The sequence below is a fragment of the Amblyomma mixtum genome, chromosome 10 (assembly GCF_055824585.1).
Source record: "Amblyomma mixtum isolate Tamu chromosome 10, ASM5582458v1, whole genome shotgun sequence".
Lineage (NCBI taxonomy): Eukaryota > Metazoa > Arthropoda > Arachnida > Ixodida > Ixodidae > Amblyomma > Amblyomma mixtum.
In genome coordinates this window covers 142610404-142638066 of record NC_143021.1, presented here as the reverse complement: position 1 = coordinate 142638066, position 27663 = coordinate 142610404, and the positions used below count along the sequence as shown (strand labels likewise).

The 27663-nt window shown below is 46.5% G+C and overlaps 2 protein-coding genes across 2 annotated transcripts; one reads left to right on the top strand and one right to left on the bottom strand.

Annotated features, from left to right (window-relative positions):
- The first annotated feature begins 272 nt into the window (after positions 1-272).
- On the top strand, positions 273-5993 carry LOC149327155 (uncharacterized). Its single transcript, XM_089563413.1, has 3 exons — positions 273-485; positions 560-760; positions 5808-5993. Exons 2-3 carry the CDS (start codon positions 585-587, stop codon positions 5965-5967), a joined length of 336 nt encoding a protein of 111 aa, XP_089419539.1. The 5' UTR covers positions 273-485; positions 560-584; the 3' UTR covers positions 5968-5993.
- Positions 5994-9207: 3214 nt separating this feature from the next.
- On the bottom strand, positions 9208-14450 carry LOC149327154 (uncharacterized). The gene is made up of 10 exons (XM_089563414.1): positions 14136-14450; positions 13905-14052; positions 13174-13501; positions 12270-12639; positions 11808-11981; positions 11559-11745; positions 10875-11117; positions 10392-10563; positions 10171-10319; positions 9208-9500 (listed from the first exon to the last, which is right to left on the bottom strand). The coding sequence occupies exons 1-10, from the start codon at positions 14448-14450 to the stop codon at positions 9319-9321; spliced, it is 2268 nt and encodes a 755-aa protein (XP_089419540.1). The 3' UTR covers positions 9208-9318.
- Positions 14451-27663: the final 13213 nt, after the last annotated feature.

Genomic DNA, 27663 nt, shown 5'->3' with positions numbered 1-27663 from the left:
TCAAATGTGACGTCAAAATGACGTCACGCACACACGCTAGGTAATTTAAAAATGGCCGATCTTCCCGGCAGACGCAGTTTTTGCTGCGACGCGCGTCTTTTCTTTCCTTCTTCTCTTTCCTCTGATCTCTTTACTCTCCTCTGTCTGCACGATGGCAGCGGTGGTGGCTCGGCTGGAGCCAGTAGCAGGCCCGTGCAATTTCCTTTTCATCCTTCCCTCAGTCACAACAACAACAACCGAGCTGCAGCGTCGCTTGCTGGAAGAGAGTCGCCAGAGAAGAGATGAGGCTTTGAGCCGTACGGCGACACACCTTTGAGGGTGCGAGATCGGCTGTCTTCGGAGGACGACAGCGGCGGCGGTGACAGCGACTGCGAAGACGGAGCGTGCGCCCGGCAACCAGCAGTTGTAGCCCGCGACACAACCTCTGCTTGCGGAGGCCCCGACCGTGAGCCTCCCGAACCCGGTCGTGTCGGGAATGCGCACTGGTACGTCCGAGTCTTGTAGCTTACGTTGAGCAGTTTGCGAGAGAGTGCAATCGCTAACCGAAGCATTCGAATAGGTGCGCCTGCGGGCGGTGCGTGCCGATGCCGACCGTCCTGGAGAGCACCTGCTGCCGCGAGATACCGGCAGCAACTAGGAAGCAGCCGTCCGGATGCATTACGGAGCACCCGCATTTTCACACTCTGTGCCTCGACGAGGTGGTGCTAACTGTAGCTTTGCACATGCTCCTAGACCATGGGCTACACGTAGAGGACACAAGGTAAGAACCATGCTCAGAGGGCGCGACGCTGCTTGAACAAGAGACCGCCTGTTTTTGCTCTTTTCGGACATGCGAAGCGCTGTTGTCAAAACTACTATCGAGGAAGGCAGTGCTCAATAAAGGCTTCAACTTCAGCGGTAACTTCTGAAATTACATCATGCTCTAGGAAAATGCGTAAAAGTGCCGATGTTGTGTTTGCACAAGGTGTCACGGAGTGTAAGTATACATCGCAGCACGCTAGTGCAAACGCGACACCAGTGGTATTATTTTTTTCTTTTTTCATAAGCGCAGACGAGCACGATGTTTTACTACCCAGGTGGTAGAAATATTCTCGAGTGAACGAGAAAGGCAGATGAGACGTGTCTTCTGGGATGTGTGAACTTGGAAAATGGGGTTGAAGATCATGCACATAGTTGTGACATATTTGTGTGTTATTGGCTGGGTATGTAGCTTCAACATGCGCAGCACTTAAGAAGAGGATTGCAATGGAAAGGATCGTGAGAATTGCAGTAAAATTGGTTGGTCCAAAACAAACCTTCCTTTATTTCGCAGCAGGCTGTACAATTTCATATAGCAAAGTAACCTATCCACACTCACTGCCAGAACAACCACCATCCCAGCACTGCCCTCTTCACTATCTTTTTTTGCCAACTAACATTAGGTGATAATGTGCTGTAGTGCGGCACACATAATTTGTTTCGATTAAAAAACATTTGCTGATGGACTTCATTGCAGCCATCATCACCTCTACTGAAGTGTGGATGCTTGTCACACCACATGGTATATAAAATCCACATCTTCAGCAGTCACAAAGTTAACCTCTCTGAAATGCATTGACAATGACATCTTGCATGTTCTTGGGGTGCGAGGCATTCCTCTTTGAAACTCCCAGCTGTTCCTCAGCCCCACTCGCCAGGTCTCTTGTGCTCTAAAGTTGTAGTCATAGGGCTGACAAAAGTGAAAGAACAGGTGGGATCACAAAACCAAACTGAATTATTTAATTAGATTAACAATTTTGCATTGATGAACAACACACAAAAAGCTGCCGCGGTGGCCCAGTGGTTATGGCGCTCGGCTACTTATTTTCGAGGACGCGGGTTCGATCCCAGCCGTGACGGCTGAATTTCGATGGAGGCGAAATTCTAGAGGCCCGTGTACTGTGCGATGTCAGTGCTCGTCAAAGAACCCCAGGTGGCCGAAATGTCCAGAGCCCTTCGCTACGGCGTCTCTCATAGCTTGAGTTGCTTTAGGACGTTAAACCCCGTAACCCAACCAACCAACACCACAAAAAAAAAATGTTTTTGCCTTGGTTTCGATGGCTGTTGACTTGCAACATAACAAGACCCTTCCCTCCCTTTTCTGCTCAGCAGCTTAACAAGAGGCCCTGGCAATCTTGATGCCACAGGTAGCATAATAGGGTTCTCTCACAACTTCTGCCCTCGCCACTCAATCACATTCCTGCGTGACACTGATAATTGCTGATAATTTCTCATTGATGAACACCACAAAAGAATAGAAACATTCCACTATGCTTGCCTTGTTTTCTATGACTGTTATCATCCTTCATTTGAAATTTCCAACACACCATGCAAAATCTGTGAAGCACTTCACTTAATAAAGACAGATTCTTCAGAAGGCCTGCACAGCAACTGGGTGCAGCAACCTTTAGTGTCACCTATTATGTGCTCTTATCAACCATGGTAGCAATGTTCATTCCTGTTCATTCTTCCAACATTTACACTCGCACCTTGCACTTGCTTGTTGAGCCGGATGTGCACAATACTGTGAAACAGTGTTCTCGTGCCACGGGCCATTGTTGCTGTAGATGGCAGTTGCACACAAATGTGAGGGCTTCAACTCTCTTGATTTGATGCTTACCACACTCTTACTATCCGATCCGTGTCAAAGTGCGAGCATTACAGTCGAGCCATAGACTTCTTAGTATCAACTGCATGATGAGCCAGTCGCTTTTGTCATCCGAGCAGATTGCATTACAGACTGTTCTTGCCTAGTATGCGGTGGCGCTTGATTTTTCTCAGCCGGCCACTTCCCCTGTGCTGCCAATTTCTCGCACACAACTCCAGGTTAACGCTGGTATCGCCCCACCCATCAGACAGGATCCCTGTTGCGTGTTCCAGGCTGAATGAATGGTTATGAAAGAGCAAATGCAAGATATGGTACAGAAAGGTGTCATCCAGGAGTCATTGAGTCAATGGGCTGCACCTGTTGTACTGGTGCGAAAGAAGGATAACTCCTGAAAGAAGGACATCTGTCCTCTCCTGCGTATTGATAATGGCATGGATTGTCTTGAATCTGTGTCGTACTTCTCATCGGTTGACCTACACTTTGGGTATTGGCAGATCCCCATGCATGCATCGGACCGGAAGAAGACTGCGTTTGTTATGCCTGATGGACTTTGTGCATGTAATGTTATGCCCGTTGGGTTATGCAATGCCCCCCTGCATTTGAGCAATTTATAGACACAATATTGCATGGGCTTAAGTGGGAGGTATGCATGTGGTACCTCGGTGCTGCGATGATTTACGGAAAGACCTTTCACAAGCATAATGAAGAACTGGATATGGTGCTGGCCTGCATCGCATAGCTGGTCTGGTCTTGAACTCCAAAAATGCCACTTTAGTCAATGGCAAACCTTTGTCCTCAGGCTTCTTGTCAGCAAGGACAGTATCCGGCCAAACCCGCAGAAGATAGCTACCGTGTGTCAGTTCCCACAACCATGCTCTTTGAAAAACCTTAGTAGCTTTTCAGGCCTCTGCTTTTATTTCTGTTGCTTCATTTAAAGTTTCGCCCAGCTCGCTCACTTCCAACTTCTCTCGTTCATAAAGACGCCCCATTTGTATGGTCGTCTGCATGTGTGTCTTGCCTTCCAGCAGCTAAAGTTTTTGCTAACTTCTGGACCTGTTTTACGCTACTTTGATCTGGCGGTGCTGACTGAAGTCCACACTGACGTCAACGCCATCGGCGTGGTACTTATCTAATTCCACAATGGCGCCCAGCATGTAGTCGCATGCGCAAGCCGCACTTTGACAAAATCTGAAGGCACCTGTACCGTGACGGAAGCCAAGCGTCTTGCTATCACCTTTGCTGTGCAAGAGTTCTGACCATATGCACATAGACATCACTTCAATATTGTTACAGACCATAACTCTTTGTGTTAGTTTGTTGGCCTCGCGATCCTTCAGGTCGACTTGCTCGCTGGGCCTTACACCTTCAGGAATTTGACTTTACTGTGGCATATAAAAGAAGTCTCTGCCATGGTGATGCTGACTGTTTGTCCTGCTTCCCTCTACCAGATACTGCAAGTTGCAAAGAGGATTTCAATAACCCCCTTTCCACATAGTTTCTGAACTTGCGACTTTTCATCACCAACAGCACAACAATCCTAGTTTTCAACCATTGTTCGATCAAGCCCGTATGTGTTCATCTGTTACGCCGTTTGTCATATTGGAAGGCGTGCTTTTTAAGATGAGCTACTCAGTTGGGGGTGCATGTCCAGTATTGGTCGTCCCTAGCTACGTTTCTGGTGTTGTCCTTCATGCCATGCACGACGATATTGCTTCCAGTCACCAAGGGTCTTCTCTTACATTTCACAGAATGTTTCAACGTCTTTACTGGCCTAGACTTTACAAGTCAACTAAGCAGTATTTTGCAGGTTGGCTGCAGTGGCAGCACTTTAAGCATTGCACTGCCTCTCCTGCCGGCTTCTTGCGACCAGTCAGACTACCTCACTCTTCTTTTGAGAGGATTGGGGTTGACTTGCTTGATCTGCCTCCCAAGTCTACCATGGGCATATGCTGGATTATTGTGTGCTTTGACTACTTGACTCGATTTAGAAGACAGCTGGTCTCGTGTCCACCAAACATCCCATCCTTTTTACTGCGCTCAGTCATTCTTCTCCGCAGCGCTTCTTGAGTCGTAATCAGCGACATGGGTGCCAGTTCACTGCTGACATCATGGAAGAGCTACTACGGTGCTGTCATTGTGACTGTCGTCATTCGACACCCTACCGTCGCCAAATGAATGGCCTGACTGAGCGCATCAGCCACACTCTCACAAACAGGTTGTCCATGAATGCAGCCGCCAGGCTCCCCTTTTTTCTTCTTTACACCCGTATCCCATGCACCTTTCTGGACACGATTCTTCCCTTTTCTCAACATCCAGATTCATCTGTTTTGTAGATCCTTTGCCATGCAGAGGAAGTGCCAAGACTAGTTGGCCTAAGAACAGTCAGGACACAAGTTCGCACCAAGGGCTGTTAGGTCAGTGGACACATTGCAGTTATGCACGAGCCAGGTCACTACATTTGGCTCTGGACTCCACTGTATCGATGGGGTCTCTATCAGAAATTCCTTTCGAAGTACTGTGACCCTTTTGTTGTTCTCGGTTGCCTCATTGCTGTCAACTTCATAATTGTCACAGTTACCACAGGTATTTTCCGCTCCCGCAGAACCAAGGTCGTTCACATAACCCGCCTAAACTGCTGCCATCACAACGCTGTCTAACTTGCTCAAGTACGAGCTTCGACTGACCCGGGCGAAATGTTAAGCCATGCTGCAGTGTAGTGAGATGATGACGAACACTATGGGCGCAAGACTGAGCTTTGGGGCCCGCTGCTGACCTTTTCGAGACGTTCCCGATCCCCGTTATGGCCTTGCAAATAAACCCATTCCCGTCCTCACAGCTTGATATGAATATATATAGTTTAGCAACATTTGCCTTTGCTGGCACATAGAGAACCATGGCACCAAAAAGAAATGGTTTCAGCGTTGCATGAAATTGTGGTTATGCCACTGTTGCATTTTTTTCTTTCATTTTCTCTCAGTAACTTCAAAATGTTGCAGTAGAATTCAGAGTTCACCATGCTGCTCAGGAAGAACACACGGTGAGAATCACATGGTCCAGCTTGCAAACATTGACGTTGGCACTAACTGTACAGACACTGGTAACATGATTAACTTTGCCCGAAACTGAACTTTCAATTTGCTATGCTGAAAAAAATGGTGACTTGTTTTTCTCTTGTCAACAGGAGGTACCGCTACATCAGCTACAGCCAGCTTGCACACTGGCTTTGGGGACGCCTGGGCAGACATCACAGGAAGGTCCTCCCTGCTTGTGCTGTACATCAAATAAGAGAGAGGTTTCCATCTGAAGGTTACACTGGTTTCCAGTATGCACAAGGGTTGTAGACGTTTGTAAAGTAATGTTTGTGAAGTTACGGTCATGTCTTGTTACACATAATTGCGCTTTTAAAAAAGACTTTGGGCAACATCGGGACGACACAAACACTGTTGCGCAATGTCGTCCCTGTGTTGTCCCAAGTCTTTTTCAAAAGCACAATCATTATGATCATGTTAACTACCAACTAGCCCAATTTGAAACCCTCTTAATGCCTTGTTAACGTGGACACCCTGCAATAAGGATGCAATTTTCAAGGACTGATCTCTACCCATTCCATTCTGCCTTGCAGTATTGAAAAACACTGCCTAGACTGTTGACAGCTTATTTAGGAACCAAAAGGAAAAACAGATGCATTTTGTCTTTGGTCTTCTGTGACCATGCTCATTGGATATAATGTGCAGTTTTGATTTTGATTCGTTATTATAGACCACTCACATTGTAAACAGTTTTTCTGGGAACAAAAGTGTCGATATTAACCACACATAGCTGTATTATGCAATTCAACAAGTGCTGAAGAGGGTAATGTACCGTTAGGACTAGCGACTTCCATCCATCCATTTCTGTAGCTGTGCCGTCCATTTGTATCCATCCATTTCTGAAGAATATTTCTATAAAGTTTCATCTGCATCTACGTTGTTATCTTTATTTTATTTTTTCGATGTGCTGATGTTGCATACAAGGAATAGGTCGGGACAGAATGATTGCATTTTTGCACTCTGTCCCAACCTATGCTTTTGACAGATGGAGAGTACCCTTTTTTTTTGGCTGAGTGTGTGACTGACAGTTCAACCTCTGCCATGCTTCTTGGTAGACATCGTGCAATCGTAGCACTTGCAGATGTGGACAAAGACAGGACATGCAAACAGCAGTGCACTTGTGCGTGCCCTCTCTGTGTCCTCGTCTGCAAGCGCTGTGATTCCAAGATGTAAGATAAAAACCAACTAGCATGGCAACACGCCCTGCATAAATTCATGGTTGAGGATGGACATATAATTAACCAATAAATAATATTGAAAGTAATGGGCCTTTCCTTCAACACTGATTTGGTAATATTACGGAATACACACCTGTATTAGACAGTGGTGTAGCGGTGCTGGCATCACCAGTGGCGCTGATGAAGATGAAGCTTGGAGTGTGACCTGGCTCGTGCAGAAAACACATTCAGCAACCGGCCTGGCCAGCAGTGTCGGCCGCCCACTCCGCTGGCTCACCAGCCCTCCTTCAATAAATGTGGATCACCTTCCACATCCGTTGACTGGGACGACAGCGTCAATACAGACAACGCCGCACCCACCAGTCCTACGCTCCTGCCCGTTCTACTCTCCGCTTGGCCTTGCAGCTGCAAGCCTGCTGTTCGCACCCAGCTTTCGGCAGCTTCTTCTCGCCACCATGTGCACCCCTCCCACCGTATCTGGACGGCTCCACCAGCTGTATTAGTGCTCCTTCCTTCCCTGGCTGCCCGGCCTGCCTAGCTTCTATGCCAGGGATCCTGTCTTGTGGCTGGCGCTGCTGTACCCGCACTTTCACGTCAACCAAGTGTCCAGCCAGCTTTGCTATCAGCACACCAGCCGCGAACTCCTGCCCAGTGTCCTGGCAAGACTTCAGTTGCCACCTCCTGGTCCAAACATTTATGCCGACTTCAAGAAGGGCCTGACGGCATACTTTGGCTTGGAGCTCCTGCCGCCTTGGTGCACTCCTGTTCCGGACTCAGAAGCTGCACCGCCACACGACTCACCACCCATGGCCGAATTCCATAACCGAGCTGCTTCAGTTTTTCCCTCCGCCACCTCCTACATCGGAGCGCCACCCAACACCTGTTTCTTCACCGTCACAACCACCTAATGAGCCCACACCCATGGTTCGGCAAGTGCGATGCGTGCAAGCGTCGGTCTCTTGCCAACATTCTCAGCCGGCTGCCTCCTCCTGGACCGCCGTTCTTGCCAGGTCTGCTCCACAGACCGCTTCAAGCACCTCCTCTACCAATGCCTCTAGGGAAGCCCCACGCTCAGTGCACAACCTCGTAGTCCCCAACTCTACAGTTTCATCCCACACCTCCAAATACCTGGGCGCTAGTCATGCCTTTGGCAGGCACCATCGCCTGGACTATGCCAAGGGTGCTGTGTTCACTTCAGTTGTCCCAACCACCAGTGTTGCAAATTTCAATACACCCGCTTCTGCGCCGCCCCCTTCTGAACTTGACACCCAGCATGCCTTCGCCCTTGGACCCACATCCGCCTTTCCTGCGCTTGGACACCCCAGCGGGAGCAGTTGCACAGTTCCGCACTCTAGCCTTCTGCATGCCCAGAGGCTTCCACATCATTATCCGTGCTCTGTCTCATCACACGTGCTCTGTGCCACCATCCAGCTCAACGCTGCCACTTTCACCTGCACCTTTCGCGCTCGACAGTGTCTACTTTCAGCCTCCGAGCATCTGCTGCCACTCAGACTCTTCGGTTTTCAGCAGTGATTCTTTGTCACCACCCAGTGCACCATTTTCTTCGTGAGCAGTGCGTCCTTCACCCCTGCCTACGGGGACACCCCCATTCTGATTTCGTCCTACTGCCCCGTGGCCATTGCTTGGCCACTGCCCTTGTCCGCCCTCCTGAGGCCTGAACGCAATGCCGGCGTCCCCACCTGGATCCCCAACTTTTGCCTCTCTTTGGACATTTTGTGCTCTACTATTTCCAGGACCGCCACGAGCTGCGTACATAACTATCTTCATTTTTTTCCCTTATCGCGCACCGTGCTATGGGGGGAGCACCTGTAGCAGTACTGGTATCGCCAGTGGCGATGATGAAGTTGAAGCTTGGAGCGCAACCTGGCACTTGATGTCCGGTTGACCCAAGTTCAAGGAAAGTCAATTCAACCCATCTGTTCTGCATCGTCACTCCTCATGCGTGCAGCTAGTGTGGCAATATCCGGTTGACCGCACTTCAAGCTGTCAACGCACTCTGCTGCAGACATGGGACAAAAGCCACGCACTGTGACGCAGATCTGCCTCGCCGCAAGCACGTGCACAACAGGATGCGACCTAATGTCTCCGTCCCTGGAGGGAGTTTGACCTTTCCCGTAATCCTCCGCTATCCGGCGCCCCCTTATCCCGATGGGTAGCAAGTGCGACTCGCCCCCTACTCTGCAGTTGTGCGGAGGGCACAAGAGAAAGAACGTAATGGGCATTCAACTAATGCGAACTGGATGCGGCAAACAATGTACAGCACCGCTAACTTCACTCTGGCTCGCGCAGAAAACACATTCAGCAACCGGCCTGGCCAGCAGCGTCAACCACCCGCTCCGCCGGCGCACCAGCCGTGGCTACCAGGCCTCGTTCAATAAATGCGGATCACATTCCTCAGTGGTGCTCACTCCATGCTGTTGGCAAACCTAGATCTTCGGGCTGCCACGAGTTCATCCTTAGATGGCCTCGGGAAAGAGTGACTCATGGGAGGTGGAGCAGTCGAAAGGTTTGCCGCAAAAGCTTCCTTGAAGGATGACCACTCTTCACAGCAGCGGATTGTCTCCTTCAGAAGCAGGCCAACATAACCTGGAAAACAATAGGCGTGCATATAATATGAGCATTATCATTGCAAACATTTGTGACTATAACCAGTCAGAACAGAGCATACTAAAGAGGTATAGCAAGTACGCCTTTGTTGATGACCATACACACCTATAGCTTTAGTTTCCATGGAAATATCCACAATAGAACTTGCAGACGAAATTGAATATTTTGATAGCTGGGTTGAATATGCCACCAAAATGCTGGTGAAACCTATTTTCTAAACACAAAAGTTGAGAGGTGCTGGTGCACATGTGAAAGATTGTAGTAAAATTCTAATATAGATATGTACCGCACATAGTAGCATGGCCAATGGCTATTTTCACGGTTGGCATCATTGGGGTTGTCTGGTCTTAGGTTACATCCACCTGCAATATTGCATTGCGCTGACACACCCATGTGGCTTAGAGTGGTCATGCCCAGATGTAATGGATATCCTGAGGCACACTGTGCTTATTCACATCAGTTTCACATTGCTTTGGAGCGTGTAGACTGATAAAGGAAACAAAATAATTTGTTGCCGATATTACAAGTTATACTCAAGTTATTTCTGATTTTCTTTTTCATAGCCCAAATTGTGTTTTGTATCCCTCAGATCTCTGACCTTAAAGAGATTACAACACATTGTTTTTGTAATGCTAAATAAACTACTCACCATATGTAGGCTCTGCTTTCACGGGACAAGCAACGGCTGTGCCTTTCCTTGCTTTTGGGTGCTTTATTTTCCATCGGGACAGTCCTTCAGCTGTGGTGGCCTGTCCATTGCTAGCATTCTCATTAAAATGCAGTATTGCCAGTTGTGTTCTGAAAAACTAGACAAGCAATTCAAGCAGCTCATCATGCATAAATTTTCGCCTGATCTCATTCACTATTTACCTTGCACGCATGCCATCAGGTGAGAAGCATACAGACTTCGGTGCGAAGCCTATGAGTACGCTGTGGAAGGCCTCCAAGCTGAAGGTGTGTGTGCAAGGGGCCAGTTGCCTGATGTCTTTGAGGAGACGAGGTGACTTCACAACTTCTACAAACTTCTTGTGTGCAGTTGTCCCTGCGTTGAGAAAGCAATTTCCCAGAAAAGCGTTCTCCAAATGGCATTAAGGAGTACTGTGATATGTTTTTAAAATCGTGAGTAAGCAACTCTTATATTCACTGACAACAACAAACAGTTTCTTGGGAAAGGTTGGCAACTAGCTGGATACCAGCAGCTTGGCTCTTTGACAAAGCTTTGCAATTTCAACATGTCGCAAGCCATGCATCACAAGGACGTGATTCCAACTTGGAAAGCAAATAAATATGCAGGAAGTAAATTCAGGGTTCTGCAGAATGCATATCTTGCTTTCAAATAGTTACATTACTCACCAGGAACTAGCCATTGCCTCTCTCCAAGGTCTTCATGCGCACAATGTGTGTAGAGCCCTGGGTGTCCCGTGTGCATATTTGCAGCATGCCGCTCCATGCTCTTCCACATGTCGGTTAGGAGCTCGACGTTGCCACCGTTGAGGGCTGCACACCAATATAGGTGATTGCTGGCTGGCTGGATCCACAGTTCTAGCCGACTACATCCAGCTCTTTTTGCATGCGCAGCCAGCTTCTTCTTGATGCCTGGAAAGGAGGTGTAATAGTTTATTAATGAGAGTTAAGCCTTCATAATATGCTAATCTGGCTTTTGAGCTTGCACCCAGAAACGCCCGCTTTCTCTCCCCTCACCTGCAGAACGCGGGGAATCTGGTTTCGAACCACAGTGCCTATCTGATATGTCTGCAGGCATGGTGGGCCCTACCCTCGTCATCATTCACATCAAAAACAGCCAGAAAGAAAAGCGAACAGATAAAACCTTCCCCCATTTTTGTGCCGCTTACATTTCAGCAACTTTTCCCACTGCTTCACTATTTGTTACAATTTTGCTGTCCGGCCCCTTGTATTAAGTCTGCATGATCCAGTGAAGTTTAGTCTAAAATTTCACCGCATTCTGCACATCATTGAGGAAGCAGTCTTATCTGTGAAGTGTGGTAATGAGCATCAGATATTTTCATTCAGTGCTACCTTTTGAAATGTGCCAACAGTCAAAGTAGTGCTGGATGGTGGGCTCCTGTGTCCGCATGTACTTGGTGACTTGGGCATGCCGGTCAGTTGTCACCGACTTCACCTTGAGCCCCCGCTCCTTCAGCATTTTGAGGCTCTTCACAAATGCATGCTTTTCCATGGAGGTGCTCGATTTGACATCTGCACACTTGTGAGAAAAAAAAGCTAAGTTACATCACAAAGCCACTTTATTAAAAAGCTCTAACCTACCTCCCCAACTTGCACTTGCTCGAAGTGAAGAATTTTGTTGAGCTGGGCGACATGTACAGAGTAAGTCAAAAATTTTGCCGAAAACCCTGGGGAATCGCAGCGTCCATCTCCAGCCAGGTCCACAGTGCAGCCCTCCAACTGCTGAAACAGCTCTTCCTGTTGCTGTTGCCAGATCTGGTACAACAGAGGTGCAGCTTTTAAACACCATATCAAACGCAGAACACTAATGCACTGCCCGTTTGCTTCTTTCTTTAACAGGTGCCATGAAACGATTTTGAGAACTTTTTTTTTTAGAACCTCTTTTCGGATTAAAAATTATTACTGCGTCTTATGGAAATTCAAGATCCTTTGAGGTCAGTCTAGCTGTCATCAGAAAATCATTTCACGGACCTTTTATGTATGTGGGCCCCGAGATATTGGTTTAGTAATTCTTCGTTTGACAATGCACAACCTTTCTCCTACCTTGTCGATTGCAGGAAGTAGGTAGCCTCGCTGGTAGTTATAAAATGTTCGTGGCGTGAACACCTGCACGTTTGCGTACTTGAACATTCGGAGCACTGAGGTGGGGCTGGTGCCAGCAAACAACATAGCTGCTGACATCAGCACATTGCCTGCTGCTTTGCCGTTTATCATGGGTTGGCTTGTCCATGTTAGGGTGTGGTTGTTTGCACAAAGTGTCTGTATTTCAAGCCAGGTGCCGGACACACGACTCGCACTTTTGCAAGCGGCAAAGCACTTGGGGCACACTTGAAATAGTTCGGATAGACAACTTTCAAATATTATGAATTTTCTTTCATCCTGAGGGGGGACTTCTTCAGTGCTGGAGTCAAGTCTGAAACAATATAAAGTGAGTTTTAACGGTTAAATTGTCATGTCTTATGCTGCTGGGATAACTGGAGGCTAGAATTTAACAGGAATAAAGAGCAGTAAATGTAACGGCAGCCCACACTGACACTATGTCTTGAGTGTTCTAGTGCACATTTTTGCATGCTGTGCATTTTTTTGCTTGTAAGTAATTTCAGATTTGCAAAGCTCCAAGATTTTTTGTCTCATTGATGCTGCATGAGCAGCTCCTTGTGCCACTGAATATTGTAAAAACATTTCGATGGATCAAGATCTGCTTTATGAATATTCATACAGTGTGAGGTTGGCCAGCTGCTGAGAGGACATGTGCATCACCGCAATGCAATTGTGCGAGTGCAGACAATATGATACTCATGCCTGCCCCTACCCAAGAAAGGGGAGGACATCATTATGGTGCTCTTCCATCGCCTAAATGACTGATCTGATTTTTAGTCATGCCGCCATAATGAAATGACATGCAATGCACATGCTAAAGGGGTGCACATAAAGTCTTAATTATTACCCAAGGAAGGTCTCGTTAAGTGATGGGAAAAACTCAGAGCTCTGCCGAGTGTTATCCTCTTCTTCACAGTCTGAGGCATCAGATTGTATTGGGCTGGATGAGTGTCGTGGAGCGAATGGGATGGGAGACGGTGCTCGACCATCAGTTGGTAGTGAGGAGACTGTTTGGGAGGGAGAACGTGGCAGAGGAGAAGAAAGGGGTGGTCCTGTGTAGGCTGGAGCAGCACTTGTAGTGGTGCCAGCTTCGCAGTATGTGCCGGTGGACTGACAGGCATCTGTCTGCACATGCATATCCTTTCTCAGGGAAATGTGGAGGTTCACCTGTGTATCTGAAAAATAATGAAGAAAATGAAACTCATGCTGTGCCAGTGCTCTTTGTTTATGCAATGTTGATATCGCATAGTCATGGACACCTCATTAAGAGCTACTACCAAACAATATCAGCTACACAATCACTACCTGCGTGTAAAATACGTGATAGTCTTCTTTGGAGGAACAAACAGTGATTTATACACACCTTCTCAGCACTTCCCCAGATTGGAACTGACACAACACGAATGCCTCCTCCAGAATTTCTCTAGCATTCAGTGATACCACTGGATAATGAACCAAGTGGTGCTCCTTAATTCCCTTTCCCCCTTCCTAAGACCCGGCAAAATTATTGCAACACAATTTATTCTTGTGGAATGTGGGAAGAAAACGAACACACCGCTGCTGCGAGGAAAATCTTACATTGTGTTTGCACATCAACGCCGTCGGTCTGGCAGGCAACAGTGCAGGTATTCCTTGATGTTTGTGTGGAGCTGTCAACCATTCGAGGCGAAATTTGCGCCTCTTCTGCTGCCATGACAACTTCCATATCCTGCGGTTCGGGTGTGTCCTAAAAAAAATAAAGCTGTTAGCAACCGAAAGAAATGACAATAAACTGTAACACAACTGATAATTTTCATCACGCGTACTTACCTCGGACGTTCTCCGCTTTTTTGGCGGTGCGTCGGGACAGAGGTTTTGCGTCGGTACGGCGCCTCGCTTGAGGCGAGCGCTCTTCATGTCCATACCGAGGCTTCGGAGGACGTCCAGGTTCGTTTCATAGTCGCCCGGTAGAAAGTGCTCAGAGCACACGAACCCGGTCTGACTGACCATACCCTTTGGACCATCGCGGCTAATTGCTCGAAGCCACACGGCTCTTCGCTGCGGGTCATCGGGCAGCTTGTGGAATCTAACATTTCCACTCCGGTAAGTCGTGCGACACTGTCTCACAACGCACACGGTTGGCATGGCGAGCACCCAAACGCGGAGAACACGGTGAAAACCACAGCGTAGCGCTGCCACAACAAAGAAAGAGAGGCGTGCTGTTGCGAGCTACCGGAGGTCCGGGTTGAATCGCATTGTCGGGTTGAAAACCGGTTACTATAGTTCATGTAAACGCCGGAAGTCGGGTCGGACTGTACTCGACCTCTCAACTCCACCCAAGGGGTGGGTTGAAATGCAGCCCCCTCCGTAAATAACGCATGAACATTCACACACAGGTTTCCGAAAGCATTTTTTTGCAGGGGAGGACCGAAGCGGGAGCCAGTTTACTAGGTGCGCACCTCGCAGAACGGGCCATGAGAGTTGACTCATTCGTATCTAGCTCATATAAATGGAGAGGCGTCGAGTTTAGCTGACCTTGCTTTACTCGATTTCTTGACTGAATCTGGCGTTGTTGGGTTCATGTAAACGAAAAGACCCCACGCAGGACGGAGAAGCGAAACCGAAACCGATCTCAGGCCAATGACCTATTGACGATCACGTGCTGTATCTTACTGAGTACAATAGCGTGTGCAAATAATTGCCACGCCTTTTTTTTACTTTCTGACTTTAATACAAACCTATTATTTTGGTATAATTGAAACTGAGATGAATCTAAGTTTCTAAGCGTCTTAAAATGACGTAGTTGAATAGTGCTTATTTCTGCCGATGGCGCCGCATGGTCGTTTTATGAGGTCGAAAAGGCAACTATTTCTAACGGGCTTTATTAAATGCAGACTCAATATTGCGCCGAAATATTTCGGAATTGGCATCTCCAATGTTTATTGAAGCAATGAAAATTACAACCGGGCAGCTTCATTTTCTTTTCACAACCCCTTTAAGAACCCAGCGGCTTTTCCCCACTAGAGGACACCGCTTTCAGCCAATAGCGTTGGCCGGTTCTTGGAACCCTGCTAGTGTGACAAAGCAGGGAGTGGTAGAGGCAAAATCCCTTCGGCCGCCCTCTCTATTGTGGCGCGGCTGGCTGGTGCAGGGTAATGAGAATCGGCCGAGGTCATTGGCTGGAAGGGGGTCCTTTTGGGGGCAAAATCGGCTGCGTTCTTAAATTGCGGCCCTCTATAGCACTTCCACTTCACGTCCCATGAGTGCTTACGAATCAAAAAGCGCTTCCGAAGACTGAACATTCGGCACACAACAGCGAGCTATGTGATCAAACGAATCACATCTACAGCAGATCGGCATAGGTCGCCACACTGGCTCATGAGTGCACTCATATCCACTCACTCACACTCACGTCTGTGAGTGGTCGTGAGTGTGAGTGGATGCGAGTGTGGTAGTCATGAGTGCGAGTGTGAGTGGACATGAGTGTGAGTGAGTGGATGTGAGGATACCCGCTCAGCTATTCTCATGTTGTTGACAGCTGAGGGAAGGAAATATTCACTACTGATGATGCTCGAGGCAGCATAAGTCATCTGCCGATGTCTTTGGACAACCGAACCAGAGGATTCCGCTGGCACGGGAACGACAATCTTTCGTTGCTCTGGCAGTTCACCGTCGGCACCGGGGCAGGCCCTTCGCGAACGCAATGACCCGCTATGAGTTTTGTGAGATCCTTTATCGAATTTCGCATTGCCAGCCCTGAAAATATAGCTAGATGTCTCTTGCCGCGCTCCCCTCACGGCTCGATCGCATGCAGTGGACTCTTAGTTATGTGCCCAGGTGTGCGCATTGCAGAGCTCTGCTCTGGCTGTGATTTGTTGATTGGTACGGACCCGCGCGATAACCTGACCTACTTGGCCCAGCTCTTGAACTGCACAAGCCCGGCTCAAGCCCGGAAACGACGCGAAAACCAAGTGCGCTTTTCGGCAACGCAAGAGGGTTCTTGTTTCTGCCATTACATGAAGGAGCCCAGCGTCGCAAATTAAGCATATGGTTTTTATTTTTTTTTGCGTGTGCATAATAGCATCAGGCATGGTGATGCTTTTGACGCCCAAGAAGATATACAAAATGGTAATATTTTACGTTTTAATTTGCGCCACAAATGGTTCTTTCGTGCCGATGGTGATAGGAAGTTCTTGGTGCTTTGCATCGTTTGCCGCGCGCGGGTTCGCCATACAGGAATGTCCATTGAGTTTTTTGTTGTTGTTCTGCCCTCTGGACAACTGCAGAGAAGCGGGTGAGTCACACACGCTGCCCACTGGGATAAGGGGAGCCGGAAAGTGGAGGATTCCGAGAATACGGAAAAGGTCAAACTCCCTGCGGGAACGTACACGTCAGGCCGCATCCCCCTGTTGCACGTTCTTGCGGCAAGGCGGATCCGCGTCGCGTGGTTTTTGTCCTGTCTATGGCGGCGCGCGTTGACAGCTTGAGGCGCGGTCAACTGGACATTGCCAGGCTAGCTGCAGGCATGCAGCCAGTTTGTAAGAGACGGTACTGAAAAGATGGGCCTTGAGGTCACTTTCCTCGAACCTGGATTTAATAGAGGATGAAACATGATGATGTAACGAGAACGTTCCCAAAGGTCGCAGGAGGAAGGGGAATCCTCGGAATTGTTGATGGCAGAAAGTGCACATATTTATACAGAGTATGTCGAGATGAGTTACTTTCTTTCCAAAATAAATTATTGGCTGTTCCCACTTCCCAGTTGTTGATTGGTGATGTTTTCCATTCCCCGGTGATTCATTGGGTGGATATTCGAGCAGTTACCAAATGGTTACTTCCCCCAACGAGGGCGGGGACATAAGGTTTAGAATCAACTGTTTCGGGGGATACCGAGAGCTGATTTCTTCACGCAAAACTACAAATAAGTCAAATGCCAGTAAGTTTTCTCCTTGCTTGTATCTTTCTTCATTTTATTAATTGTTAATAAGAAGTTAACCTTACCAGAAGTGTGGAAGCATCCTTCAATAATCATTATCGAGGCAATTTCCCTCTACAAGATTGAGACGGAAACTCAGATCTGATAAACATTGTGGCGATTTTCGGCAGTGGATATGAGGTGGCAACCAAATTGGCCGCACCCTCTTTGATTGGTTGGACTTAGTTTGAACTTGATTTTTATGTACGCGGGAAAGGGATATAATATAGAATGTCTCCGAGTATTGTCACCGTTTCGCTCGACAAAAAAAAACTGCGAATGAAAAGCAGTAGAAGCGAATGGAAGCTGATAAGAATCAAGCTAGGGCGACAGTTTTCGTTTCGGCTAAAATTATCGCGCAAGCGAGTGCCGCTGTTCAAACTGCCAATACCGGGAAGGCAGCGCAGAATAAACCGTGCGAAGGGCGCCACAGCCAAAAATGTGACCAGCAGTGTGCAGGAAACTGAGGGCGGAAGGGGAAGCAGGAGCTTTTCATAAACAGGTCGAAGGGTTGTTCGGCACTGGACTGTGCCCGCAGAACAGGAAATAGTTGAAAATTAAGCTCCCCCACGCTCTCCCAAAGTAAAAAAAAAAGATTTTTTTGCTCTCATGAAGAAGCTGCCGTTGAGGCAGTCTTTTCAAGTTCTTTTTTGTAGTGACAGTAACCAAAAACAAATCTGTCACATTTTCGGGGGTATAGAGAGAATGTAAATTACTCTGTAAGCGCGATGTTACACTATTGTTTCAGCGACGCAGTGACTGCCTCCCTCTGCCGGTACTCACGTGGTGAACAAGGAAGGGAAAGCCACAGTGTGTTTGCAAACGTTTCAGCAAGAGGGCTGTGTTCATCTGGGTGAAGACAAGACCTCTTCTGGAAACGCTGGCAAGCCCTCCCTTTGTTCACATTTTGAGTGAAGAAACCAGCGGCTTATCCTCTCAATTCCATATATTCCTCTGCCGATGTTAGACTAAAATAAAAACTACTGCTAAATAATATCTTGTATATTTTGCAATTACATCCGCCTGCGGATCCGCCAGGCAGGCGGACTGGCGGACCACCCGACCAGACAATAGGCAACCGCCCCGTCCGGCGGCTGGAATGAAAGTTGGTCAACTTTAACTTTCGGGCGGGTGAGCGGAACCGCCTGGCGACCGGATTGCAGCGCTTGGCTGCTTTTTACGTGACGTCGGCATCCGCTCCTGCCGGGGCAAGATGGCCGTCCGTGCTCCTTTATTGAGCATAGGTGGCTTTGTGGTGGCGTGACTGTGACTACGTCCTTGACTGTGTGACTGCGACTCTGTTTTGACTGCGTGACTGTTACTGTGTCCTTGACTGAGTGACTGTGACTTCGGTTTTTTTTTTCTTTTGTCTTGATTATGTTTTCATTTTTCTGATTTTTATTTTGTGGCCGGCGCTCAGTGCTTTCTTTGACTGTTACGGTGACAATGACCTTGCAGTGACTTGGGTTTTCTTTTTTATTATTATTATTATTTATTTCGCGGACTGCACGCTGTGCTTTGGCTTTCTGCCTGCGTCTAACTTATTATGACGAGACTTTTGTTTTCTTTCCTTATGAGTTTTTTTTAATGCTCTCTTTTTCGCTTAATTTTTTTTTCTTCTTTGGAACATTTAGTTATTTTTCATTTATTTTGAATTGGCGTTAAGCCTGGCAAAGCATTGCTGGTCCAGGCATCCTCTCTCTTTCTTTTATGTTTTTTACCTCTTTTTTGAGAGGACCAATAAAAGGGTAACAGGGGAGCGAGGCTGTAGTGGTGGCCGCTATGCCGCGAGGCATACTATATTGACCACATGTTGATATTACGAGTGTTCAGAGCGACTGCGAACTTCTCCGCGTGCAGCAGCGGCGAGCAGTTACAGTTTCCCGAGTTGAAATCGACGCTGATGTAGTTGACAGAGCGCCTCTTCAAATGCTACCGACGCAAGACCTACGCGTTGGCGGTGTCTCGAAGTGTTTATATGGAACTGTTTGTGGTTGCTGCAAGCGTTCCTAATTCCTGCGAGGATCATCACGCACAGCGGCGAGCAACAGCTGCTCACGGTGAACTTCTGTGCGTGCATGAGCTGCCTAGCACAGTGACTAGTGTCCGCGTAGTGAAAGTGATTGCGACCGAAGCGAGTGTTCTTACATCAAGGCAGTGAAATGTGCACCTGCGAGAGCTCACTATGTATACGCACTCATTTTTGAAACAGCGCAACAAAGACGGGACGTGGAAACTGAAGGGTAAAGACAAACAGGCGCTGACTAACAACTGGGTTTATTGAAAAAAACACACAAATATATAGACAGAGTTAGGAAAGATTAATCGCCACCTTAGTCAACTCATGCCACATGTGACGCCAGATACCCAATCTCCCCTTCGGAAAGGGCAACCGATGGGCAACTAATGCACGTTGCGCCCTTCTCACGTATAAGAATAGCTTCAATAACTTCTCGCGTCATCTTATGACTATGGCGGAACACGATGTTGGTGTTCTTATAGTCGGGGATACATTTGCATTTCTTGCAACGGAATGCACATTTAGCGAGAGGGTCTCCTTCTGATTTTCTTTTTTCGTAATCTTTTTCATGTTTACATTTGCACTTTCTGCAGTGGACCGCCACGTGTGACGGGGGTCTTTTTTTCTGGCGTTCTCATGTTCCATGAGTCGCTTGTTGATGAATCTTCCTGTTTGGCCAATATATGTGGCGCCACACGAGAAGGGAATTTGGTATACTACCCCTACCTCGCAAGGTACATAAGGGGAAACATGGCGCACCTGACAAGCCCTTTTGTTTCCCTCCTGCCTCTGCCTTACCTGTTTGCACATCCTGCCTAATTTCTTCGGGGCAGAAAACACGACGTCAACGCCATTTCCGAAGGGGAGATTGGGTATCTGGCGTCACATGTGGAATGAGTTGACTATGGTGGCGATTAATCTTTCCTAACTCTGTCTATATGTTTGTGTGTTTTTTTCAATAAACCCAGTTGTTAGTCAGCGCCTGTTTGTCTTTACCCCTCAGTTTCCAAGTCCCGTCTTTGTTGCGCTGTTTCAAAAATGAATACGTACCAACTTGCCCAAATTTCTGCTTTACTCACTACGCACGCCGTGCTTTCCTAATGCTGAAATGAACGTGGCGTTGTGCAGCTAGTCGCTTTCGTTGCGATGGTTGCAGTGATCGCGACCGAAGCGTTCACATGACGTTGTTTTTGCTGCTCACTCATTACCATTTTGATCGCGATTCGTGCTGGCACTGTGCTTGAGAATTGCCGTGTGTGCGACGTCACGTTAGCTTGGCTGCACGGCCGTCGGACTGTTTTCTGCGGCGACAACAGCGATGTAGCCATCCGTAATTGTGCGCCTTGGTGCTCCATTCAATACATTTTGTGATGATGGGTGCTCGGGTTACGACTCGCCGGAGGAACTGTGTAAACCTGTGTGAAAACATCAGTGCAGTGCAAATGTATCTTCAGGAGCGTCATTTGTTTTCATTTCCTGCCGGCTGTGCGCACATTTGCCTGCAATAAATATATCGGCGTGATGAATGGGTGACTGAACACTTCCTATAGCCACTTCCGTTTAGGTTGTAACAACATGGTATTACGCGATTACAAACTAGAATCATTGCCGCTTTTAAATCACGGCTGGTTGACAGTGTACAAATCTCTAATATGTGCCAACTCATAAGTCTGCTTCTCATCAGCATTTCAACTGATGTAGTGCAGAAAAAGAAAGTGTGGCAGCAGCTTATGCAATCAAAACTGTCCACAGAGCAAGTTGGGCATAACGAGTTTTGATGAAAAACAAAAAAAATGAGAAAACCTTTGCCATTGCTTTTTTCTCTTTTTGCTTAGCAGTGTTAAGTCAATATTGACAAATGCTTGGCAATATTAAGTTGAAGTGGGATGTTGGTTTCCACTGCAATCAGAAAAATGCAGTGGTCTTGAAGCACATGATGGGCAATGATGGTGTTTGTTGTTGATCTTGCTCAGGGTCCTTTTCCATCCGGAGATCAGTGGTACGAAACTAGATGTGTTCACAATGGTATTGTTGCAGTGCTGCTCGTGAAATCGGCTTTAATGGTGTTAAGCAGTTGTTCAGCAGCGCTTCCTGACTTAGCCGCAGCAATTTGTTTAACAAGACATTCTCGAAGCTTTCAGAAGATGTTGTCGATGCACTTGCATATGTCTATATGCCACCTTGATTTGCCTGTGACTGCCTGCTACAGACATGATTACTTGCAGACTGCAAAATGAGCCCTGTGAAGCTGGTAAGGCTACGCTAGGAACAAAGATAATGGGAACAACACCACTGCACAGGGTAGCAATTCTTGCTCTGTCATCGTCCCTTTGCACAGTTTCGACATGCCAACTTGCCACCGGTTCACCCCACAGTACACTATGATTAAGTTCTGTGAAATTTACATTAAGCAACAATGTAAGAGGAAGCAGGTTGTGTAGGCGTATCTAGTGCATGCTGTGCAGATAGCTTCCTGCCTCATCATAGCCTGGCCACTCTGTGTTTCTTACCCTTCATCAACCAACACCTATGGCCCATTTTTGTGACATTGGCATGTGCTACAAATCACCAAACACGTTTCATACTCTTGCCCCTGCTAGGTTGTTTTGGCCCATTAAGTTTTTTCATACAAATCGGCAAGCTTTTAGAAAACATTTGTACAATAGCAAACTTTCTCTTGTTCTTCACGACATGCACCTTGGCTGCAACATCACCCTATGACGCTTTTTTCTTTTGCTTTGAAAAAGCATGCGATTCCTTTATTTATGTAAGGCTGGCTTTCTCGTGCTTTAACTTGCATCCAATAGCTCTAAACTGGATCCAAGCTTAAACAGTCAGTCGTCGGCAGATTTCCCTCGCCAATTCTTATGCATCCTGCCTTTTCCTGCTATCTCGGACGTCCCCATGGCACTCTCTTGGACCTCAGCTTTTTATTACTTCCATTATTACCATCCCATCAGTGTTTTGTCACATGTTTTTACTGACAGCTCTATGGGACCTGTCACGTTGCAATCAATACCAGCATTTCAGTTCTCCAAAGAACATTTTACATGCTTTGGATTGGCCTGTTTGCTAATGTTATTAAGAATGCACTAATATTTTTTTTTATTGTCAGCATCACATTTTTCCAACTTATATGGCCTTCCGTTAAACGTATATTCACGGCATTCTGGTTCAAATACTCACCTAATAATCCTCATACACTCACCAACAACCTATGATATTTACACCACGACGTGTCCTTAGTATCACCGTCTTCTAAGTTTCTTGTGTTCAAATCCCCTGTGTGGCATTAGCTTGGGTATTCTAATGGCACATGCCACAAATCTAACTTAATTAGAATCCTGGAATGAGTTCAGACCTGAGGCGCTTGTTTTATTCTCTCAGACTATTTTTGAAGCTCCAGTGTAACAGCACAAAAAGGTGAATCTTCAAATTTCTGCATGTCGTGGAGAAACTGCAGATTTTTTTAACTGTTTATCGTCACATGACCAATTAATCTGTTCTGACTCATGGTTCCTTCTGTACTAGTCGCACAAGCAGTGTTGTGCCTCAATTAGCTCATGCCACTGCATTTCAAGACTCATTTTTGTTTTTCCCACAAAAGGCTGAAATGGCCTTCCAACTCACAGGGCTTACTAACCTCTTGTCTTTTGAGCTAGTCACTGCAGAAATCCATGCAGTAAATGGTGATATTCATCCACTGGATTAGGTAAATCCCCCAAGGTGAAGATTTGTGATAAGGGAGTAATTACTCATTAGCATCAACTGAAGTGAATCCATAAGGCTACAAAGAAAATCTACAAAGCTTTCCTTTGTAGCGGTATGGCTATACTTGGATGATAATGGGTAATTGCTTCTTAATAGTAAATTACAAAAGTCATCAAATTCCTACTTGGTCTATCATGTTAGCTCACCACTCAAATATTGTCATTTAGTACTGTTTAGGTATAATAAATGTTAAAATAAGTTGTTCTAATGAAGTGCTTAGCCACTTGCTCAACTCAGCAAACCAATACAATATTATCTTATTCGTAAGAGCTCTCCTCACAATCTATTTCAAGTAATATCGGGGCAGATTCACATATACAGTTGCACTTAGGCTAACTTGCACACTGCACAAGCTAGGTCTAGCCAGCTAAACTCGTGCACTGAAAAGCTAAGCATGCATTACTGTGCCTGTCGGTGTCAGACTTTCCTTGGCGCTTCTCTCTTATCGTATCTTCAGGTAAGCAAGACATCGACTTCATAACATGGCTCAGTGAGAATGCTGCAAATGCGACTTATGCGTGTGACTTTTATATATTCAGGATAGTGTTAACAGGACTGCTGGTTCATCTTAAACACAAAAGCCGTCAACATTAAGTTAGAGTATAGAGATGCCAGAAATGAAAAAAGCCATCACTGCTTTTCTGTTTTCCTTCGGCATAACTTCAGATTGGTCTTTTCCAAATTTCTGTTGCCTGTCAATGGCTCAGTTAATTTCTTTCTATGAAAGCAGACAGGAAGTGATATAGGTATGTTTTACTGAACATGTTAATAGTCAGCAACAAATAGCACTCTAAAATTCAGCGTATGCTGAGTGACATTAACAAGTTACCTGTTAGCAATGCTCACTTTTGCTTGCTACCTTGGGAACTGGTCATCGTTACATTCAGCCATTCTACATTTTTCTGATCAGTGAAAATAACTTCAGACATTGCTTTAAGGCTGTATTAGAGAACATATGCATATATACCTGTCACATACTTAAACGGCTTATTTGTAATTTCATTTTATTGCACGACATCATAGCTGCTTACTCGAAATTCAATTTTACAAATTCTGCTTGAGATGTTAACGTTTGCTCGAGATAACCAGATAATATGGCCATCGTACCCTGTTTCCCTGACTATACAAGTATTATCAGCCTAAGCCGGGAGCCGTGGCCACGTAAACCCCCAAATTTGTTCTTGCATTTGCTCTACCTGTAATCCGATTTACTAGCTCCGACATCTCATTATATTTATATTAATGAGAATGGCATGTACAGGCTTTTATGCAATATAAAGGCACCCACTTTGTTTTGTATTCACAGCAACATTTGAGAATGCTTTGGAGTTGCACAGAGTATATGCCAGCTTGTTTTGCACATGGCAACAATGACATGGCCTTCAGCAGAACTTCCCATGCTTGTTTTCAACACTGCATTCTGGCTTGTGCAACTGCAATATGAGCTCAGGAAGGAATGCTAAACCACAACTTGATGGCCCGCTGTCACTGTGCAGAACAAAGCCATGCACTTTTAGCCCAGTGATGCACCTCTAAGCCCCTTTGTAGCCACATAGTTCTATTTCTATTTTGGCTTTAAAAATGGCCTGAAAAACATAAATATAAATCGCTATTGTTGCATTTTTACTGTTCTGTGAAATGCAGAACTGCTTTAATTACAACTGATTTTACCTGTTCCAATTAACTGGAAACATAATTTCTCATGTCCATTAGCATTTGTGTTTGACAGCACTGTCGTGCTAAATTGTGAATGTTAAATGCATGCACAATTCACATACGCACACGTTCACACCTTATATATTGAATAGGTAAGCATGCCTTTTGCCATAACAATATAGGGAGCCAAGGAAAAGGCCGTTTACATATTACAGTGACTGTGCAAAATTCTTGGGAACGGCTGGAAGTCCAATTATTGTTTCTTTCTCAGTCAGCAATGCAAAAACACTGCAGTGTGCTATTTTGAATAACTAACTAAAAAATTTTAAGTATGTAATCTTAACTATTTAGAAAAATGCGATTATACCGATTGTCATTACGGACGTTTGTTAGCAGCCCATGCTGCAGCCTGGCCCGATCGAGAATTCGCAGTAAGAATCGCGTCGTCGTTCTGGAGTCGTCGGGGCAGCGTAGCTTTCAGAGCAGGCAGCATTCTGTTATTTTGGGGCAGAAATCACGGGCCGTTGTGATAACGTATCGTCGAACGGGGACGCGATGTGACGCGTTTTTCAGTCTCTTGGGTGGAAATGATCCAAACACGTATCGTTTCCGACGGCATCGCTTGAGATGAGCAGACTCGCCTTCGATCTTGCAAAGTTTTGTCGCGAATTCTTTCGCGGCCGTCAGGGTCGACTGAACCTAGATTCGTGCCGTCCCAGCCCGAATCACAGCCTACCACGAGTCTACCTTCAACGAAAATCCCGCAGCAAAAGAAACGTTGACGCAACGGATATTGTCTTGAATACGCCGCATTTAATATGGGTAATTTCTACCGCAAGATATCTGCGTGTTTCGAAATGTGCCTGTACAGCTGCAGGCGATTAGGCGGGCGGCACTGCCGGGAGCGCCAATCGGAACGTTCGAACCATCCGTCTCGTCCGCCAACCGCAAAGTGATCGTACAACGTACACCATTCCGCCCCACGCCCGAGCAGAGGCTGAAAGCGAGCGGTCTGCTCGCTGGCGGATCCGCCCAAAAAACGATCGTACAACGGCCTTAAGGCCGATTCCCACTTGCGAGTCGCAAAGGGGACGCGACCAAGCAGCAGCATGACAACATCGTTGGATGTATGTATGCATGTTCCTTGCATCCGTCCGTCCGTCCATCCATCCGTGGATGCGTGCGTCCATCCGTGGATGCGTGCGTCCATCCGTGGATGGGTGGATGCGTGCATGCGTGACGGACAGACGGATGGACGGACGGACGGACGGATGGATGGATGGATAGGAGCGCCCCCTTGCAAACGGGGTGGTGGCAATTGCCACCATGCTCAGCTTTTCTTTCTTTATTATTTTTTGTTTACTGTGTTGGCAATTCTCATTAAGAATCGCCATGATCTTTACCTACGGTTTCCTACACTTCTAACCTTATGCGACATCTCTGCTTTTCAGCCACCAATCCTCCAATCGCTTTTTGCTAACTTCCACTGCTGATCTATCTACATGACCATTGTTATCTTTAAACCCATGGAGGAAGGAAAGAACCCTAGGGCCTCAGGAAGAGTCACTGCGCCTGCATCGACATCCGGATGGATACCATCACATTTGATTATGAGGTGTTCAACTGTTTCCACAATCTACCACACACTGCACATGTGTCATCTTCGTTAAATTTCTTTTTGTAGCTGAGCGTTCAAAGACACCCTGATCTAGCTTCAAAAAGTAGGGCACTGCCTTTTGAGTTATCATAGAAAAATTCTTTCCTGATCTGCCTTTTCCAGTATCGATATAGTTCTACACTATGTTTCTTTTCCATTGAATTCATCCAATTTTTAACTTCCGCGTTTTTAACCTGCCGTTTAATGCTCTTTCTTTCTCCGTCCTCATGACCTGCATACTTACTGGTTAGTTTTCTAGTTCTTTTCCGCCACTGTGAGTCAACGCTCTTTCTGCATAAACATTTAAATACCTTAGCTGCCCACCTGTTATCGTCCAATTTCCTAAGGCGTTCTTCATATAGTATTTTACTCTTAGCTTCCCGTGCTTCGAACGATGCCCAGCCCATATCCCCTTGTACTGCCTCGTTTGTGGTTTTGCCGTGGGCACCTAGTGCTAATCTTCCAACAGCTCTCTGATTTACATCTAATCTCGACTGAACTTCTGCCCTCAAGCACAGAACCGCATTGCCGAAAGTAAGTCCCGGCACCATTATTCCTTTCCTAATACCTCTTAGTACTTCATATTGGTTGTACCCCCATAATGCCCTATGTTGCATTTATCCCGGCGTCTCTTCGTCCTTTTGCCCTAAGAGCCTGTTCGTGCTTTTCCGTGTATATCTGCCCTTCGTTTAGCCATATCCCGAGGTATTTGTATTCGGCCACTTTGGGTATTTCGTGGCCTTGTATTGTAAGCATCTGGTCAGTTGTATCGTTAAAAATCATCACACCTTATTTAGTTGCGCTAAAACTGAATCCTAGAGCGTCTGCTTCGTCACCACAGCAATAAACCAAAGTTTGTAAATCTTCCTGGCTATCTGCTAAGAGTACAATATCGTCCGCATACATTAAACCAGGGAGTCGCTGCTCAACTACATTTCCGCCTAATCTGTACAACAGATTATAACCTAGATTACTTTCTTCTAGCCTTCTTTCCATATTTATCACGTAAAGCATGAACAGCAGCGGTGATAGAGGACACCTTGCCTTAATCCTTTGTGCATCCCCACAGTTATGGTACTTTTTTTCCCTTCCCATGTAATTTCAACTTCATTATCTCGGTAGATTTCCTGTAGAAAATCAATTACCTTATGACCGATACCTAAATCTTTCAATATGCTCCACAGGAGTTCCCTGTTCACGTTATCGTATGCACCGCTTATGTCCAGAAAGGCTAAAAACAGAGGTCTGTTTTCCGCCTTAGCTATTTCTATGCATTGGG